The sequence below is a fragment of the Cottoperca gobio genome, chromosome 10, assembly GCF_900634415.1.
Source record: "Cottoperca gobio chromosome 10, fCotGob3.1, whole genome shotgun sequence".
NCBI lineage: Eukaryota > Metazoa > Chordata > Actinopteri > Perciformes > Bovichtidae > Cottoperca > Cottoperca gobio.
The window spans coordinates 9,474,210-9,493,808 of NC_041364.1; the positions used below are offsets into that span (position 1 = coordinate 9,474,210).

General features: G+C 44.0%; 1 protein-coding gene across 7 annotated transcripts in view; it reads left to right on the forward strand.

Annotated features, from left to right (window-relative positions):
* dlg3 (discs, large homolog 3 (Drosophila)) overlaps positions 1-19,599 on the forward strand; it is a 77,102-nt gene that overhangs the window by 38,296 nt on the left and 19,207 nt on the right. For 5 of the 7 annotated variants that reach the window (XM_029440912.1, XM_029440909.1, XM_029440914.1 and 2 more), the window contains 7 exons: positions 8,428-8,481; positions 8,955-9,005; positions 10,308-10,432; positions 10,815-10,984; positions 11,304-11,440; positions 12,351-12,495; positions 14,241-14,403. In XM_029440912.1, the coding sequence (XP_029296772.1) occupies positions 8,428-8,481; positions 8,955-9,005; positions 10,308-10,432; positions 10,815-10,984; positions 11,304-11,440; positions 12,351-12,495; positions 14,241-14,403 (845 nt within the window). The remainder of the gene's footprint in view (positions 1-8,427; positions 8,482-8,954; positions 9,006-10,307; positions 10,433-10,814; positions 10,985-11,303; positions 11,441-12,350; positions 12,496-14,240; positions 14,404-19,599) is intronic. The other 2 variants (XM_029440911.1, XM_029440913.1) reach the window with 1 other exon arrangement.

The following is a 19,599-nucleotide window of genomic DNA, read 5'->3' on the forward strand; positions in this document are numbered from 1 at the left end:
AGAGAGCTAGATGAGAAGATCGAAACATCACTGTCCGGTAAATATAAAGCCACAGCTAGCAGTATGTTAGTATGCCTCTGTCCATTAACAACATCCGCATATTACTTTGTTAATAATTTTTAGTTGTTTGGTCAATACAATGTCGACCAGTGTGTCCCAAAGCCCAAGATTATTATTATAAGATTATTTAATAGGTGACAACCCATCAATTAATTAATTAATCTTAGCAGCTCTACTTTGGACAAGTTACTTTGGTCAGGCTGTTTCCCCTTGTTTCCAGTCTTTATGCTAAGCTAAGCTAACTGCCCGCTGGACGTGATGTCATTCCTCTCGTCTAACTCTCTAAAACAAAGTGAAGAAGGTGATTTCCCATAAAGTCAAACTATTCCTTTAACGCTGTGAGGTTTGCTTTGCGATTACACAGATGAAAACCAGCGTAACAGAATAGTTCCGTGTAAAATGCACAGATGCAATGTGTAGATAGATCGCTGGATGTTAGAAACAAGTTAGTGGCTAGTTTGTACAGTGAAATGTCTCACCTGGTCATGTCAAATTAAGACTGCTACCTCAGCAGCACCATCAGCATTTGCACGTCATCACACAGACCACAGCATGCACACTGAAACACACAAAAACAAATTAAGATTAATTCTAATCAATCTAAAAGATTCAGTTTCTCCATAATGACACCACAGCAGCTGAATAATACTGTACTTACTTGTTGAGGCAACGTGACAGTGGTGAAAGCATCAAAATGGCAGCACTCACAGTTGTATGTGGTTGTGTGCTGTCACCGGTACTCAACGCAGGATCCAAAACACCAGAGAGGAACAAGCTTAGCAGCTCTCTCAGCTTAGCAACAAGGGGTAGCAACTAGTCAAGAGCTGTGAGGTAACATGCTGCAGTGACCTCTGATGTAGAGGAAGCAGTGGGGGCGGGATTATGTGAAGCATACTGATGACACTCACACATGACAGGCTTCCTTCATTATGGAGCCTCGCCACACCACAATGGGTAACTTTCATCATGGCTGTTACTTTGTGTTTGAGCCTCCTAGTGTTTGCTGGGTGATGTGAGACCAACCACTGATTTAAATTAGCAGTACAGTAAAAAACAAAACAATAATGATTGATGACGAGGGAATCATTGCAGTTCAGTTGCCCACTCGTGTACAGCAACATTCGAAAAGGCAGTGATGACTCAATCAGAGAAACAACACTGAGACATCACTTACAATGTCTCTTTACATACACGCTCAGTACTTCATAGCAAAGAATAATCCCGCACTTGGTAGTGAATTAATTCTTTTGGGAAATCAATTAATAGATTCATCTGCAAAAATGTGTATTTAGTCACGAGTACACTTGCCCACATACTGTATGCATATCAAAGTTAAAGCCTACACGCACACACACACACACACACACACACACACACACACACACACACACACAGCCATGTTCAAACCTGATCAATTGTCAGACTTGTAGAAGGCCTTCTCCAGCAACACTGTTATGAATATTCATTACACTAAGTACTTTTCCCTCTGTGGCTGCACTTGTGAAGGTCAAACTAGCCAGCTCTCATTTGGAGCTGCTCAGCATGACAGAGAGGTAAGCCAGAGCATGCTTTTGTAATATTACATAAAGATGAGGAGGGAGCGCTGCTGACAGCTGTGACGGGCTATTAATTATGGTTTCACGAATGTGCGTCTGCGGTGTGTGTTGGGAGGGTTTGGGAGATGGGGGCAACACAGTCACAATGCTCAATCATAGCCATCAAATCAGAAATGTTTGAGCTTTAATTGGGCCATTTTATGGGTGAACTAATTAATTTCCTTGTGGCTGCCTTATTGAAATGAATGCCTGAATTCAGCTGGCGTCGTAGCAGGAGAGAAGCAGTTGACCTTTACCGCTATGGGATCTTCTTTATTACGTCTCGTTATTCCGCCTTTGTCCCCAACAAAGAATGCAACATTGTGTTTCGACGGGCATACGTGAGTAAGACATCTCTCGCTGTCATGTGTTCATCCTTCTCAGCTCCATCCATCCGTCACTTCTTCTCTCACCTTGCCTCTCTCCTTCTCTCTTCCCTCCAGCACGGGGGCCACAGCGTGAATGAGATGTTGGGTGCATGGTAATTGAGTAGGTATTGATTGGACTGCAGCGTGGCCTACGAGAGGCCAATGAGAGCCAGGGGATCAGAGCAGCACCACTGACTGCGTCTCTAATCCCACATTCTGCAGGAAAACATAAATGCAGTACCGCTAGAGGCACCACAAAACAAAGGAACATTACGTTTTTGGATAACATAAGCACGCCTTGTTCTCCTACATGTATGTGCTATTAGCTCTGACTCAAGGCCCGGGAAGAGCTTCCTTTAGCATGGGCTGTATCATTTGACTGACTGCGTGCATCATCTGAGCGGGGCTGACTGTCATATTTCACTGCGATGTCACCACTGGAGACTGAGCTGCCATGTCGGTGTGCCTGGCCAGAGGAACTGATGTGGAAATGTTTGCTAAGGAGGAAGGGGGGGGTTATTGCTCTGTCAGCATGCCGTCGCTGTGCACATGCTGAACCCTCTTGTTTTTTCCCTCCATTCTACCTGAGATGAAGAGGAGGGTTTAAAAAACAAAAGTAATGCTGACAGGTGAAGAACAAAGCCAGGGTTTAACTTTCCTAAGGTGTGACATTGTAGTCATCAGAGTACACATCATGCATTTAAAATTGTCTTTGATGGTCAGCGTTTATTTGGTTTTGAAGACCAGCTGACCAAGACAGACTGTGCAACCATATGAAAGCCTATATGTTGCATTGCCTTAGTTGCCTGAGTTAGATGAGATCATTGATACCACTCATATGTTTGTACGGTAAATATGAAGCTACCCCCAGCAGCCAGCTAACGTAGCTTAGCATAAAATCTGCTTCCTTTGGTCAGAGCAACGCTAGCTTCCCCCCCCCCCCCCCTGCTTCCAACCTGTGAGCTATGATATACAGAATGGCCGGATGAAAACGACTGTCAGCTGATGCATTTGTGTGTCAAATCTCTCCTCCTGACTCCATTGCAGCCATAACGTCATTTTTGAACACAGCTCTTTTACATTTAACTCATGACGCATGGATTTTAGAAGGTGTGTGTGTGTGTGTGTGTGTGTGTGTGTGTGTGTGTGTGTGTGTGTGTGTGTGTGTGTGTGTGTGTGTGTGTGTGTGTGTGTGTGTGTGTGTGATGTGTACGGGCAGCACTGAAGGAAGTCAGGCACATCCAGCCCATGGCCAGGCATGTGTGAGCACAGAGCTGCATACACTGCAGTGAGAGCTCTGAGAGGTGAAGCAGTGGGGAGGTGGCTAAGCGGACTTGCCGGCCAATACCGTGCAAGCACCGGTTACCATGGGAACACGTTGATTATTTAACAATTTGGACGAAGCCTGAGCCCTGCACTTGCCAAGTAGGAGTCTGTGTGGCTTTACTGTCCCGAGGGTCTGCAGCCAAGTGAGTGTTGTGTGGTGCAATGCCACCGGGACGTGATACACATCCACCGTGATGCAGAGGGACATTAGACAGACACACACAATCGCTACTGACAGAAGAGCAAGATGATAGATTGATGAATAAGAAGCTATTATGAACAGATGGGTGATTGAGACGAGGGAGTGAAAGAAAGAAAGCACTTTAGCGAGCAACATTTTTCTTCACTCCTGGTCAGTTGGGACTTGTTGTAATGATCTCATGCTGTGGAAGCAGTCTGGACTCATTGTCATTGTGTGTACATGAGGTCTTTGTGTCCAGTATGCTCACTTGCTTCCATGTCTCAGCCTACTGTATGTGCTCGAGTGTTCATATAGTGACAAAGCCACTGTAACCCTGAACGCTGCATTGCAGGTGGGCAGAAGTAAATAACAACAACTGCTTGTGAAAACAGCCGTTAGTGATTGAATTTAAAGAAAATGTAAGGATCATATCTGTCAGTCCCACAGGTAATAAACAGAGCTGCTTTTAAATGTTTTAGGGCAACCCTCAAGACGACCCCATTCACACATGGCATCAACATGCGGTCTTTAACTGGATAAGGACAAACTTGTTAAGGCAAGGTGTAAATGCTCGCAGAACGCATTGTGGGATCGGATTTGCTGACTTGCGTTGTGCTCGGATCTCAGCCAGGTGTAAACACATCCATGACCACAATACTTAAGAAAAGATCCATCCAGCCGAATGAAAGGTCACCTTACTCCTCCTCTTCCTGCTTTAGGCACAGCTGGCAAAAGCTACGAGAATTAGCAACAGCTAGCAAGTCTTCCCTCTCAAAAAGTGATGTCTATAGCATTACTGTCTTTGACCTGTACATCCACAAGCCTTGCTTAACTAATTTGCATATTGATATCCAATCACAAGCAGGCAGAATCGAGATCAACAATGCTTGGAAGTCATTATCCGGATAATAAGTCTAGAGACAGATCACACGTTAATACCATGTGTAAATGAGTCAAGTGGCACGTCTTTATAGGCACATATCAAGTCTTTCAGGTCTCTGATTTCTGATCATTTCAACATTTTCCGTTTAAATCTGATGATAGTGTTTTTACTCAGCAGAGAGAGACCTTTTCCTTTCAATGCAGAGGTATGATGATCACAAGTTCCCGCTGTTTGGCCATGTCGTTGTCTTATTTATCTTTAGTTTTCCCAGGATTTTCCCCATGTCAAGTCTTCACTTTTGAAATGTAATTCTGACTCGAGTCTCCAGGCTCAAGCCTACAGCTCTCATGCTGTACCACATCTTTCTACCTGCCTCACCTATTGAATTTTTGAAGTTCTCTGACCCACATTCACCTGCAACACACTGACAGACATTCCCATCCCCTCATGGGTTGACATCAATCCATATGAGGCTTCTTTTTTCTTCACATCTGTGATCTTCAACCGAAATACGGAAATTTAAGTGAGCGTTTGTCCCCTGCCCGTCCTCTGAAGGCATGTTCTAGCACAGACGGATCCTACCTGTACATCATAAACGCCCGTGGTGGTCAAATCTTTAATGAGCCGTCTCACTCCTCTGCGCTGCAGGTTAGCGTCAAGTTAAAAGCAGGATACCAACAATCCCAAGGAGGGAGGGGTAATCCAGCCTAATCCGAGTTACCTGAGTAAATTACTAAATGTTAAACAAACTCATGTTGAGATTACTCATGTTGAGATTATCTTCCATTATTCCTTTCTGTTTGCTTGTTATGCGAGATTCAGATAGAGGGATTACGCAGCAATCCCAGGCCAGGATAATACTGCTGTTTTCTACGACTGATGGGTTTATTGTCTTTCAGATGGACTTGTAGGTTCAGTGATCCCATTGGGCCGCATTGGTCCACTATGATACTAATGTTAAGCACTGCAGGCATTATACTGTAACAGGTGCGTTTTGTCACATGTGGTCTCAGTAGTGGATTCAGTAGCTTAGTCTGTCAGTCACTAAGGGACAATAGTAGCTAATGTATTCCCTTGTGTTGCCCTCAGGCTGTGTTTCATCACTTCTCGCTGTATGTGCTTTGGTTTTATTCACAATAGATTGGCACTAAAATGGCTGCTGTGGACTCATCATACAGATGGTTTTACTTTTTATTTTTTATTTAGGGCATGTGTAATGAGGTGGGGTCTAAGATGAAGGAGGGCGGGGGGGTGGAAGCGCAAAGCATTCATGAGAAATGTGCAAACACAAGCACACAGACGCGAGCATCTGTTAGTCCTTATGCAGATTACAACGGAGGGCTGATTGTGCTGACTGGGAGGAAGGGAGGAAGGGAGGGAGGGGAGGGTTGCAGCCACAGCTGTCCAGAGTCATAGCACATCACCACGGAGTGGAGCAGGTCAAATCTGCAGCTCCTGTTTATCTGGAGAGAAACCTTCTTTGCCAGGGAACTCGCTCAATGGGAAGTGTGAAGAATAGGAGAAATGAATTGACACCTGTACACAGCTTGTGAGGTGACGAATGATTTTGATCAAGGGAGCAGATCTTTTATTAGGAATGTGTTTCAAGCTTCTGTGTTGTGTTGCAGCCTCGTGCAACATGACTGCTCAAGTAGTATAATCTCAGATGTTTTTAATCCTGTACATATTTATAGGGTTGAACGTAGAGGCTGGCAATATGATCGTTGGGGTCGGGTCATGTGATGATATGCTGTACATACTGTGAGCCGATTGTTAACATTAAGATATTTTTACGATTACTGTTAATACAGTGGAAGCTCTTCCTTTAATATCTCTGGATTTATTACACCATAATGTTTTGATATATATCAGTATCGCAGTGTAAAATGATAAATACCATAATAGAGGATCGTGTCTGTAGTGCTCACTATACAGTATATGTAGTGTTAGTGTGAAATGGCCTTTACACATTTTACATCTATAATTTAAATAACCTGTTCGTATGGAGCACATATTGACAAACTTGTGGGGCTCACTGGATCTTATGCAACACTTTCAAAGTCATTTGTAATGTGAATATAATGAAAGTATCAAGAGCAATAATTCTATCTTTATTTTATTAAGCTAGAACACACTCAAATGTAATCAATAAGCTGTAAAGCAGCTTTTAAAAATTTAATATATATAGTGATATTACCATAACCAAATCCCAAATAATATTGAATGTTAGATTTTAGGGTTAGATGTTAACAATATTAGATGTACACAGATGAAGAGCAGGACACAAATCCATTTAATACCATACTGTGAAATAAGCGCTACAGTATCACTGCAGACAGTTCAACAATATACAAGCAAATGGCCCAATAGCACAAATAATAAGTGTCATGTAGTATGTGATGAATCAAGAGGAGGATGACAATCAGCTGCGTGGACACATGTAGTATCTGCATATATTAAGAGCAGAGAGGGTGAGGCTGGGGGGAAGTACGGGTAAGAGGCAGCTAGCGATTTTCTTCTCAGTGTCGGACCTGAGGAAGTGTAATGTCCCCCAGCAGCACCGTCAGCATCCCCTCACCAACACAGCTCAATCAAATCAATAGAGAGTAGACAGCCAGTGTGCTGAACTCGAACCAGGGCCTGCTCCTTCACTCTGGCAGCTTCTCAGCTTCTTCGGTCGCTCTGCATGCCTCAAATGGAAAAAGAAACACCAGGTGGCACAATAGAGCTGAGCTGGAGAGTTAATTGAACTGTGAAACTTAATATGAAGCAACTTGTAGTTGGGTCCAAATGGATTTTAAAGGCTGATAAAGTTACTACGCATCAATAATGCCAATAGGTCATCTGCGTTTTACATTTGACTCTTTCCATGTACCCAATTAAAAGTATTCAGTGTTTTCTTTAAATAGTTTTTCACGCCACGGAGGGGGGGGGGGGGGGGGGGGCATTAAAAATAGCATCAGGGTCGGGAAAACATTCAGCTGAAATCCGCATTAATTATATCTTAAATGGCGGAAGAAAGACCGCAACATTTTATCCTAGAAATTCTGAATCCTTAGCAAACTTCATTATGAATGGATTTGGTGATTTAGTTATCGATAATTCTTTTAAGAAAACACAATTCAACACAATTTCCCAGAACCAAATAGGATACTGTATCTTTAGATGGCTTGTTTTTAGACTAACAGTTCAAAACGCAAACATATTTAATTTGCAAGGATATAAAGCAAAGAAAAGCAACAAATGCTCACATTTTGAGAAGCTGAAAACACGGTCCTTCTCCTTGAGAAATGACTTCAATGATAAATTGATTATCAAATCTGTTGCCAATAAGTGTAATGACCCTAATGAGCCTTTTCCAGAATCACACATTACTGTAATTCCACATTAAACAGATATTACACACATATCTCGGGCTGCAACCTTAATGGATTATCAAAACTGTTTCAGCTTCACTCATATGAAATAACCCTAACCCGCTAAATTATAGAGGAATGTAGACGTCCCTTTCGTCCCTCTAGTATTATTACAGTCTTACATGTAGCCTGTCATGCTAACTGAATGCTTACCGAACCATGAAATCATGCATTTTGTATGCGATACTACGTGGTGTTATTTCTGTGTGTGAAATGAAAGTGAAAAGATGTGGGATAAACGTATTGTCCCACCGGCTGGAACCACAAGCTGGTTTCTTTTATGAGGTGACCGCAGGACGTCCGGCTGTGGCGGTTAATAAGCAGCGGTCTCTCTGCCCCAGTCCTCATTTGCGGTCCTCACACCTTTCCAGCATCCACACACACACACACACACACACACACACACACACACACACGCACACACACACACACACACACACACACACACACGCATGCAGTCTCCTCCCCAAGGAGATTCACCGACTGTTCCCATGGCATCCGTTCACTTTGTTCCCAAGTGATAGTGTGTGTACCGCATTACGTCTGTGTGCTGCCAGCCTCACACACTGAGATAATGTGTATCTCTTCATATTCACAGGCCAACCCTCCCCCCATCATTGTCAACGCAGACTCACTAGATGCAGGCCCTTATGTAAGTATCTGTTCTCTCTCTCGCTCTCTGTACAGTGTGTGTGTGTGTGTGTGTGTGTGTGTGTGTGTGTGTGTGTGTGTGTGTGTGTGTGTGTGTGCGTGTGTGTGCGTGTGCGTGTGTGTAAAAAGGCCTCCTCTTGGTAGCAACATGCTGTTTGCCATGTGGACTGATATCTATTATCCTATTGACCCCGCCTGTTTGTGGTGGATGTGCATTCTGCAGTTGCACATTTAGCGTCACACTACATGTGCAGAAAATTCACGGTGGTATTTTTAGTAAGTTAAACAATCTGGTGAATGTATTTTCTGTATATCTTGTTAACAAGCCTATTCTCCACGGATTCCAGTATTATATGGTAAAGGATTTAGCTGAAACATTTGCATGCTTCTCTTTTTTTTCTTAGTGTATTTTTAGAAAATGACATAATTCGGGCTCAGTGATGTAACTAACCATTATGCTTTTTATTTTGACAGGTAAATGGCAGTGATGGGATGTACAAATATGAAGAGATCATTCTAGAGAGGGTGAGCATTACTTGTTACATTTCTTTCCACAATTTACACATTCCTCTTTAATGTATTTTCTGCATGATGGATATATCTCTCTCCACTAGGTGGCAGTAAGTAGCTCAGTCTTCACTCATTGAGTTTAAAATACATGAAAACCAAATACAAATCTTAATTACTGTACATGTATGAGAATCATATGTGATACTGTGTGTTAGTGAAGTTGTAGCTGTTACATCACTGCAGTAAGGATGTCTCATGTGAGTATGAGCGCAGAATAACGCCAGTGAGGCATAGCTTTTTACATAATCCTGATGCACATGTCATAAGCAGACGCCAGAAAAGTAAAGTGCTCTCCTGTTCAATTGTTCAGCAGACACCACTGCCCTTGTCAGCGGCGGTTCAGCTTGTAGTGGCAGAGCTATATGTTTCTACTCTCATTATTCAACCCACGTATAGATGCCCCTCCGATTCCCACGATAGATGCACACTATCTCTCTGCCCCTTCCTCTCTAAGTGGCATTCCTGCATGCAGAGAGCTTAAATAAGCTATGCGATGTCGTACTTTAAAAGGTCTGTGGGTGTGTAACATTTGGTGGAAAGGCCCAGTGTACTCCTCTCGTCTCCAGAGCAGCACACTGGGAGGCCTCATCCACCCTCTGTCCTAATTTGTTGCGACCGTTGCTCATTAATTATAGAAAATAATAAAGTGAAGTCTTTTCTCAGCTGTCTTGTTTGCTGCCTGTCTCTGTGGCCACGGCTGTCAGATGCAGCAGTGCGCGCGGACCCACTGGATCCAAATGGGTCCTCTGTCATTTCAGGGTCAGGAAAGACGGGAGGTGGTTGTGTCTGTCTCCTGCAGAGAGCGAGAGGCTCTGTATCATGCAATAGAAATGACGCTTCTCAGCTCATCTTTACTTTAGATCATAAATCCACTTTTCTGCGGACACTGGGCATTTCTATCACTTTATATCATCTCTCTGTGGGTTGACGGAATAAGCATGACATTTTGAATGAAGTGTCCTCTTCTAATGAAATACATGGCATTATCATTTGTCACATGCAAGGACACACACACACACACACACACACACACACACACACACACACGTGTCCACTAAAATGGACATCAGAAATGCCCGGTGAAATCCTCGGGGCAGTTTGCATCCATCACGTGTTCCTCTGAGATACCAATACACTTAAGAGCCACATTGCATTGACCCTGAGCCCACATTGGGTCCATCATTTACATCTAAGTGTATGTGTGTGTTCGATGTTTATGGTACCATACTGAAAATGCCAATCATAACCTGTGTGCAGGGGAACTCTGGCCTGGGCTTCAGCATTGCTGGAGGAATAGACAATCCCCACATTCCTGATGATCCGGGGATCTTCATCACCAAGATTATCCCTGGAGGAGCAGCTGCTATGGATGGAAGGCTTGGGTAAGTTCCCCTCCTCACCGTGTCACCCTCCTTCCCTCCTCCTCACCTCGCTTTCTCTTTCCCCTCTTTTCTTTTCGAGCTTCTCTTTACCCTCTGTCCCTACTCACCAGCACCGTGTCCCGCCTGGCAGTGCTGTGGGGGAGGCGGAGTTTCTAGAGCCCTCTGCCCCCAGGCTCTGTGTGTCTCGTCAAAGTTATGATTCACTCGAAAACCAAATCCTGAAACATGCAAAAATGATGATATAGAGTGCTTTTTTATGTGCTTTGGAGGTTTTTGATTACATTGGCCATACTAGGCTCGCTCCCTGTCTTTGTGCAGTGCTGTTATCTGTGGACTGATAGGGTTGCGTGTGTGATTTATATTAAAACGTCTCCCTCCACAGGGTAAATGACTGCGTGCTGCGTGTGAACGACGTGGACGTGTCTGAGGTGGTTCACAGTCGGGCGGTGGAAGCCCTGAAGGAGGCGGGGCCAGTAGTGCGGCTGCTGGTCCGGCGGAGGCAGGCACCACCCGAGACGATTCTGGAGGTCAACCTGCTGAAAGGGCCCAAAGGTCAGGGACACATCCCACTTACCACACGCTGGAATGAATATGTTCATTGTCACGCAAGCTTCTTGCAATAATGCTGACTGACCACTTCACAGTTTTTAGATTGATTAAAGACACATTTGTAGATGTAGGTGTGTGGTTAGCGTAAGTTTTCAAGATAAATGGGCGTTACATATAGAAACAAAGACTACACTTTTAAAGCAATGTATACTAAGAATAGAGGAGACAGCCGCAGACATGGAATATATCTAAAAATGTGTAAAATCAGAGGTGAAGCTATGTCCGTGTATTGACTATGTGACTGTGTGTATTACTCAACCAGGGCTCGGATTCAGCATCGCCGGAGGGATCGGCAACCAACATATCCCGGGAGACAACAGCATCTATATTACCAAGATCATAGAAGGAGGAGCTGCCCAAAAAGATGGACGACTGCAGACTGGAGACCGCCTGCTAGCTGTACGAGCCTCCCTCTGACTCACATATTGAGAGTTCAAATCAAAATCAACTCATTTTAGATGCTCGTGCAGTTCACCGCCGAGCTAAATATAAATTCAGCTATAGTTGTTAGTGCTGATTACAAACACTTATTGCTTCAGCTGGGCATATATTGGCGCTATGTAGATGACTGTTTATGAGACATAAGTACATTACATTATCTGGTACACACATCAGCATTTATTATTATGTGCATGATCGATAATCTATCATTTAGGCCATAAAGAGGGACAATAAAAATCAGCTGGGCATTAGAGTAAGGCATATTAGTTTAAGGCTACATCACTGAGCGCTCATTAAATGAATATTATGTTGCTTTACTGATCTTTTCACACTGTGGAAATACAATACTAGTCAAAGTTTTACTTACACTTGATTTGGCAAACCCTACATCCTGATTTAGGTAGCGGTACTTCATCTTTTTAAACATTCTGTGTCTAGGCTTGACCTTTCCAGTGCAGTGCGCTTTTAATAAAGCAGAAATCAGAATATGATACATTTATACACATAATGGCTCCTTATTATTTACTCAATTCTGCAGCTGTATCAGATAACTTTTTCAAACTATGAGACAAAACTTTTGACTGACAGTATATTTCCAGGGAATTAGATCTTAAAAGAGAAACTGCATCTTTAGAACCTCTACCTACTGCTTCTGACCTCTGTTAACGCTGCGCGGCACACCAACCTTTCACACTGTTGTTCAAATGTACTGAAATCTCACAATACCTCTTCAACTATGATTCATTATTGTGTTGGCTGGTGTGATGCGTGATGTTGTCACAGTGAGGCGAAGACACGAGGTGTTCAAGTGTTGATACAGGGATTTCTTTCCCTCCTCTCTTTTTGTTGCGACAATCTTCACATTCAGGTGAACAACATCGTGCTACAGGACGTGCGTCATGAGGAGGCAGTGGCTGCGCTGAAGAACACCTCCGACATGGTTTACCTCAAGGTGGCCAAGCCGGGACCCGTGCACCTCAACGACATGTACGCCCCTCCAGACTACTCCAGCAGTACGTATCTACCTCTTCTTGTTGTTCCAGTCGTCCTGGTCATGATACAAACACTGTTCACACACTGTCCAAGTCAGAAAAAAACATTTTATATTCAGTAATCCATAAGCAGCCGTCTCCAACACTAGGACAGGTTTATTTATATACAGTGTTTGACGTAAGGTAAAGGGTGATTTCTAAGTCAAGGTCAATGTTAGAGCGTTTTGCACAGGGAATCATCTTTTTTATCTTTATCGGAGATGTTGAATTTCAGTGTTGGCTCACTGTTCTCTCCCCAAAACTGCTTTGCCCAGACACCCACATAGTGAATGTAGTGAATGTTTGCACACACACACACACACACACACACACACACACACACACACACACACACGATCCTACCCACAGCAACAACAAGCGCAGTTCTCTGCCTCCCACTGAGTGTGGATAGTTTCTCACATCCCACCTGCTCATAAGAGCCCACGATCTTGAGCTGCAGCTTCTCAAATTTCCACAGAACAGTGATTTAGTATTTAAGAGGGCTTTTTTTTTGTGTGTTCTAAATGTTTGCAGGGTTTAAGCGGACCCTTAATGCAGACATAACCCTGCTCTGACAGTGTAACCCGTGGTCAGATGATCTGGATCTGAAACCCTTGTTGTTGTCTTGCTCAGCTGCTTCCATCGAGAACGTAAACTCAGTAGAAAAGAGTGTCTTTTATACTTTTGATATGTATTTTTGCACAAACTCAACTCTTTAGAAAAGGTGATAAGGAGATTTAAAACAACATCAAGTCTAGATTTCTGAAACACCTCTGTTCATACATACAAGAGATGATTTTTCATGTATGAAAAGCAAATTTCTTAAATGTCATTTTCGGTTCTCTAAAGGAACATTCGGGTTTCGTACAAGCTGGGTACTATTTTTGTAGTTTTGGCCACCATTCCTATTGCTTATAATAATCATTGTTCTCACCAAGTTAATTGTGAAGATCTGGAGATCTGTGGAGACATTGTTAGAAAGAAGGTTAAGGATCACAAGCAGTCAGACGAACAGACCATTTTTAAACAAACCCACAGATTGGGCAAACTTATTTGGAAGAGAAAATGTTAAAGTTATTACCCAAACGGTCTGGTCTTAACATCTACAGCTTACAGACAGACTTTGACCTTTGACTTGCTGCACTTGCAATTGTTGTGGGCATTCAATGTTCCTGTGCACCATTAGAGGACTAGGACTGACATTTCAGGTGCAGTTTTTTTATTTTATCCCTTTAAAATAATAATCAGATGGGAGGTGGTGGGGGGGGGGGGGGGTCCCTGTTTTTTGGTTGAGGCTCAGTGAATGCAAGTGGAAAAATAAAAAGGTTTTACATTAGTTATCAAAAGAAGATCACATAATTATACTGTGTTTCCCACTTTCCCAGAGTCAGACACTAATAAATGCCGGCGGACGGACATCTTTTTAATGTATTTGGTGTAGTCTGATGTTATGTCAAACAGCAATCGTCTATCTTGGCTCAATCGTGATTGTCTATGGGATTAAATAACAAAAACATGATCCCATAGGCATCCAGGAATTCAGTAAAACTAAGCAAGTAAACTTAGGGAGGGGTGAGGGGGAGCCTTTTCCAAGCTTAGTCTGATGGGAGGCCCACAGTCTCAGACTTTGAAAACCCCTGGCTAAACTGTTGCCTCATTTACAGTTTATTTGTGAGCAGTGCTACGGTTGTGCCTCAGTTGTATTCATTCTTTCTTTCTCCCTACTGGCATGGCGCTCCCTCCAGCTTTCCCTGCTATGGTAGACAACCACGTCAGCCACAACTACATGGGGGCGATGGAGCCCAAGCCAGTGTACCCTCCGCCCCAGGTCACCCCGTCCAGGTACTCGCCAGTTCCCCGCCACATGCTCGGGGAGGAAGACTTCACAAGGTAGGTTACAGACCGGTTGCTCCATGAATGGCTCTCCTCTCATACATTACACTCACACAGGCTCTATGAGCGCACATTGGAATGATCGTAATGCATACAGTTGGATTGGTTGTGGATATCAACTAAATGCCATTTTGCTGCTGTAGTTGTGAGTGAAGAAGCATCGCTGTGGAGCTAAATTGCATAACACTAAATTACTATTAATATTATTTTTAGTTTTGCATGGGTTGTTTCTCTTTGCCTTGTTGTTGTTTTAAAGGTGTTGTTTAAGGTGGCGTGGTTTCTTTTTAACGATACATGTACGAACAGCAATTTCCATTGTCCTTATGAAGTGTTTGAAGCAAAACAATGCTTTGTTTACAATTTTCAGCTCATCAGGGCCCTGGTGGGGCATACTCTATTATAGCTTTGACAGTGTGTGGTGGCTGTGTGCTGACCAAATACTTTGCAGAGAGGCCTCTTGTCACTTCTTGTACTTGTTATGACTGTGATTTAACCTTTGACCTCCTATCCAAGTACTGGATCAGAAGTAGCATTCATAGAGGCTTGATTGGAGTGCCCCACAAGGCCTTGAGTCATCTTAACCCACAGCTCGGGGCAGGAGACTGTATTCCCCCCTGTGTGTGCGCGTGACTGCATGCAGGCGTTTATGCGTGTCTGTGTGTTGTGGAGTGAATGTGTTACTGGATGAGTGTCCGTTACGTGGCCCTGTAATGTCCTTGTACAAGCTGTCTACATGACTTGTATGTGCATTTGTCGCTTCTCTGTTGGTATGTGTGCTTTATTTGTGTCCTACAATTGTCCCGTTCACTGTGATTCCTGTACCCCACAGCAGGGCTGAACCTATTTACAGTGTCATCCACAAACCTGGGGACATCAAGGTGCCCCAGGCCCTCTACAGAGGCTTCTGTCCTTCCTCTGCTCCCTTGTGCCAAGGTCCACTCCCCTTCTCTGGCAGGTACTAACCTTGTCCATCACGCCTTGCTTAGCTAACCCTCCTCTGTATAGCTTATTATCTGGATCTGGCATCAGACAGGAGTAGGGCCAGAGAGGGATTAATGCCTCGCTTGTGCACAAATTAAACAAGCAGAAGAAATAGACTGAGAGGAGAAAGATGGCAATGGACCTCTTTTAGCTGTCTGTCTCTATGTGTTTGCATGTAAATGTTTCCTCGCCCCATGTCTTTACTGCTTTGTATGCTGTTACTTTAAGTATGTTGCTGCTTTTTATGTTTGTATGTCTCATCATTTAGTTGTCCATCAATTTCAACTAATCTCTATGAATGTAAAACAATAGGGCCTTGTTTATCGCAGTTTAAAATGGAGTCGTACCTGCTCTTCACAAACACATCTCCACGGGAGTGCAGCCGAAAGGGCTTCACGCTCCCACAAGCTGCTCAATTCCATCTGTCAGGAGGCATCGACAAAACTAAGCCTCCATCTCGGGCCAAGCTACTTTCACTGGTGGTTACTGCTGAGGACAATAATATACATGATATTTATGGCAATGTGTTTGGCATTACCAAATGTGCAAAAGGCCTCGTGAATGTTGATTTAGTTGTACTTATTTGTTTCCCTTATTTTTTACATTAAATCCACAGTCTTGCCCGTCCTGCGCCCACCTCATGGATGAATGCCCTGGTGTTTCTGTGTGTGAAACATTGCTTTTATGTTATGCGTTTGTGTTGTACGGAGCTTATTTTGTGTGCCATATATGCCAGTGTATTGTTGCCAGTGTGTGTGTGTGTGTGTGTGTGTGTGTGTGTGTGTGTGTGTGTGTGTGTGTGTGTGTGTGTGTGTGAGTGAAAGAGAGAGAGAGTACTATGGTGTGGCTGTTTGGCTGAAACGTAGGTCTGGTTCTTGTGTTTAAAAACAAAGGGCAGTACAGCAGGATGGGAGGGCTGTCCGGGACCACCCAACACAAATATTCAGCAACAGTGGAATGTTTTGCCTGCTGCTCTAAGTATGTAAATATAAACACAGAGCCTTGCTGCTACCATAAATGTAACGGGGGGGGGGGGGGGGTGAAAGCCTGATCTGGTGCGAGCCAGCGGACCAGTAGCAGCAGACAGTCCTGCACTTGTCATGATTCATCTGCACACTGGGAAAACCAGGCCATGCAGTCAGGTCTTACCCCTCTCATCACCAATGCTGCCAGCACCAATCACACACACATACTGTACACAGAGACATTTGCTCGTGATGTGACACACACGAGCCCACACGCAGATACACACGCTTTGAGTAGAGATGCACTAATTGGACTTTTTCATGTATCGGTCGATAACGAGTACCCATCCGATACCAGTGTGTTATTATTAAAATAATAAATCATACACCAGCAACTTGGTAAAATGTTTTATTTAAAACAACAAGAATTACAATTCAAGTGTAAAACTTTTTAATGCCACAACAAATTGGTCAAAACTTACATAGGAATTAAAATTCCAGTATATCATGTATATAGTGTACATTTAGTCACCTGATCCAGATATTATAGTCAGTATTTGCCCGATACCAGTATCCGTGCATCCCTAGCTTTAAGTGCAACATGACACGGACACATACCTGTTGTATTAAAATGAGAACAGCTTACATGCGATCATGCGTTCACCTGTTTGTCCCTAGTGGGTTTGTGTGTCATCTCCGCTGCATAATCAGAAAGGAGTGTCTCGGAGGACATCATGGCCGACAACCGGCGTGATCCCAATCACAGCAGATGAGCGTCCAGACAAATAGCAGACTCCTCCCTCCTGTCCCAGCAGCTTCCTCATTGGCTCCAACCGGGAGAGGTTATTTTTGATGGATGCTGTAGTAAGCACTGGCTTCCGCAGAAGTGGAGCAGGCTGGTTGTGAGATATGAGTCAGAGCTTGTATCGGCCCTCTGCCCATCTGCACATCCCCCTCAGTGGTGTCTTCGCAGACACATCCTCCCCCCTCTCCATCTGATATTACCCCCTTCTTCTGGAGATATGTCAGTACTGTACATCCTTGTCCTCGATAAGAGATAAAACCTCTGTGTTTAAATATGCATGTTTGGTGTAAACATACCTGTGTGCAGTGGTGACAGTGTCACTAAACAAGCAGCTCCCCTCTGTTGGTCCCCTCAGGGCTGCATATACACAACCAAGCTTCTAGTATGGCTGCTTTGTTCAGGCACAGCTTACGCATATACATGAGCCTCTGGACTGCAGCAGCAGGTGAGCTAATCTTTAACTCTATGTAGAAGAACTCAGTCATCAATAACGAGGAATGCTCAGCGCTTTTAAAAGCTGCAAAAGCAAAAATGGGAGTTTGAAATAAAAATAAATTACAGCAGATTCAGCTGAGTGCTCGTCTTAGGTGTTAATCATTCATCACTCCTATTTTATTCTTAGTCACAGTGAGAGGCATGAAGTATCTTAAACTGTCTTATCACCTTAGCAGTGAATACGTGTTTCCCTGTCAAATGAGAAGAAAATAGCAGGCCATGAAGAAGAGGCAGCCGCAGAAAATGTACTGTTGAAATTTCAGCAGTGAAAAGGAAGACTGTGACAAAGCAGCATTTTAATTTTATCAGTATAGGCCTCTATACATAAGCTGATTTGATCCATTAGAGGGAAAGGGAGAGATAAAATGCCGCGAGAGTTAGTGTCTGTCGGTGGAAAATGGCGTCCATCTGCAGTGTCCACCATTAATCAGCCAAGCAGAGCCAATTACTGGGCTGAGTCCAGGGCAGCATGACCCGCTGAACCCCGCAGCCCAGATCTCCATTCACAGCTTTAGGATTGAGCTGCGACCGCCTCAGCAAAAACCTTGAAGCAGACAGGGGAGAAATATAGCGGTGGGACGGGGGGGGGGGGGTAGGTTGTGAATTAGAGAAAAGAGTAGCAGGAGAAATTGATGTGCAGAGAGAAAGGGTTTTTACCGCTTAGTAACTGTTTACATTCCTGGCATGGATGAAAAGGCAAAGGGGGGAAGGGGGGGGGAAGGCAGGGCTTGTGATAGCGAGGGAGGACTCGATCCCTGCATTTAAAACTGTAGGAATTTGCTCCCATTTTGCATGAGAATGGCCCGGAGATTTACATCCTATGGACAAACTGTACATGCAGAAGCACACACATGCATACTGCACCGACTGTAAGGATAATAGGACATCGCTTTATGTGTTCAAATATTCCACAGCAGTCTGCACATTATTTTCCCGTGAGGAAATCTAGCTTCCAGCGCACGTGCAGACAGGTCGCAGGATATCGGGGCGTCAAATCAAAGGCCCAGAAAGTCGTGAAAAACAGTTCATGAGCTCCCTCCGTTTGTTTACACTCTGACAAATTAGCAAGGGGCTTCTGGGAATATGTCTGCCTATTCTCCAGAGGGCCAGGACTGACTGCTGGAATGCTGGTGTGCTGTATTGGAGGGGAGGGGGCTGAACCCAAAACAGCATCAGAGCAGTGATAGGGGACAGCATGGTGTGAAAGGGGATCAAACTTGGATAACCTCCAGTCCGACACATCTGCTGAGGCCTGATACTCTTGATGTAATGCCTCCCTGGTTATTCCAGATGTGAGTGAGCTTCTTCTTGTACAATTGAACAAAGATGATTTGCGTGGCAGCGTTAGGGTTAAGTGTTAAAGCCTTGCTGGTGATGATGGGGAGAGAGCGTTTGTGACAGCCCAGAGAGGAGCTGCTTCCCATCACAGCACACAAGGATAAGATAGGGAACACCAGGCCGAACACGGGAGCTTCTAAAACCGCAGCCCCTCTCCCAGTGGAGGGCCAGACAGAAGAGGGGTCGAGGAGTAAGCGCCATGTGCCATAGCCACCATGTTCACAGTCAACATCTCATCTTCCATGTCGCTGGTGAGGAGCCTGCCCGAACGCACTGTTAGGAAATACTCTTTCAGAAGCAAGCACCGTTTCCGGATCCTAAGGTAACCATGGAGATCTGTGTGCCTCGTCAAGATGGGATGAAAAGCTCGAGATGGGAAGCGAGGTTATTTTAAGCGTGACTTGTTTGAAGTCAAGTCAGTTGTTTTAGCATATTTAAAGGCATTTGCCACTTGTCATTTATTTTTTTTCTTTAGCTTTTCATCTCTGGTACAAAAAAGATCTAAAAGACTTTAGAAGAAAGCAAGAATGTTTTAAGCTCTGTCAGTACAATCAGATTGAATCTTTTGCTTTGTAGAAATACTACTTGTAAGGAAACCTGCAGACCCCA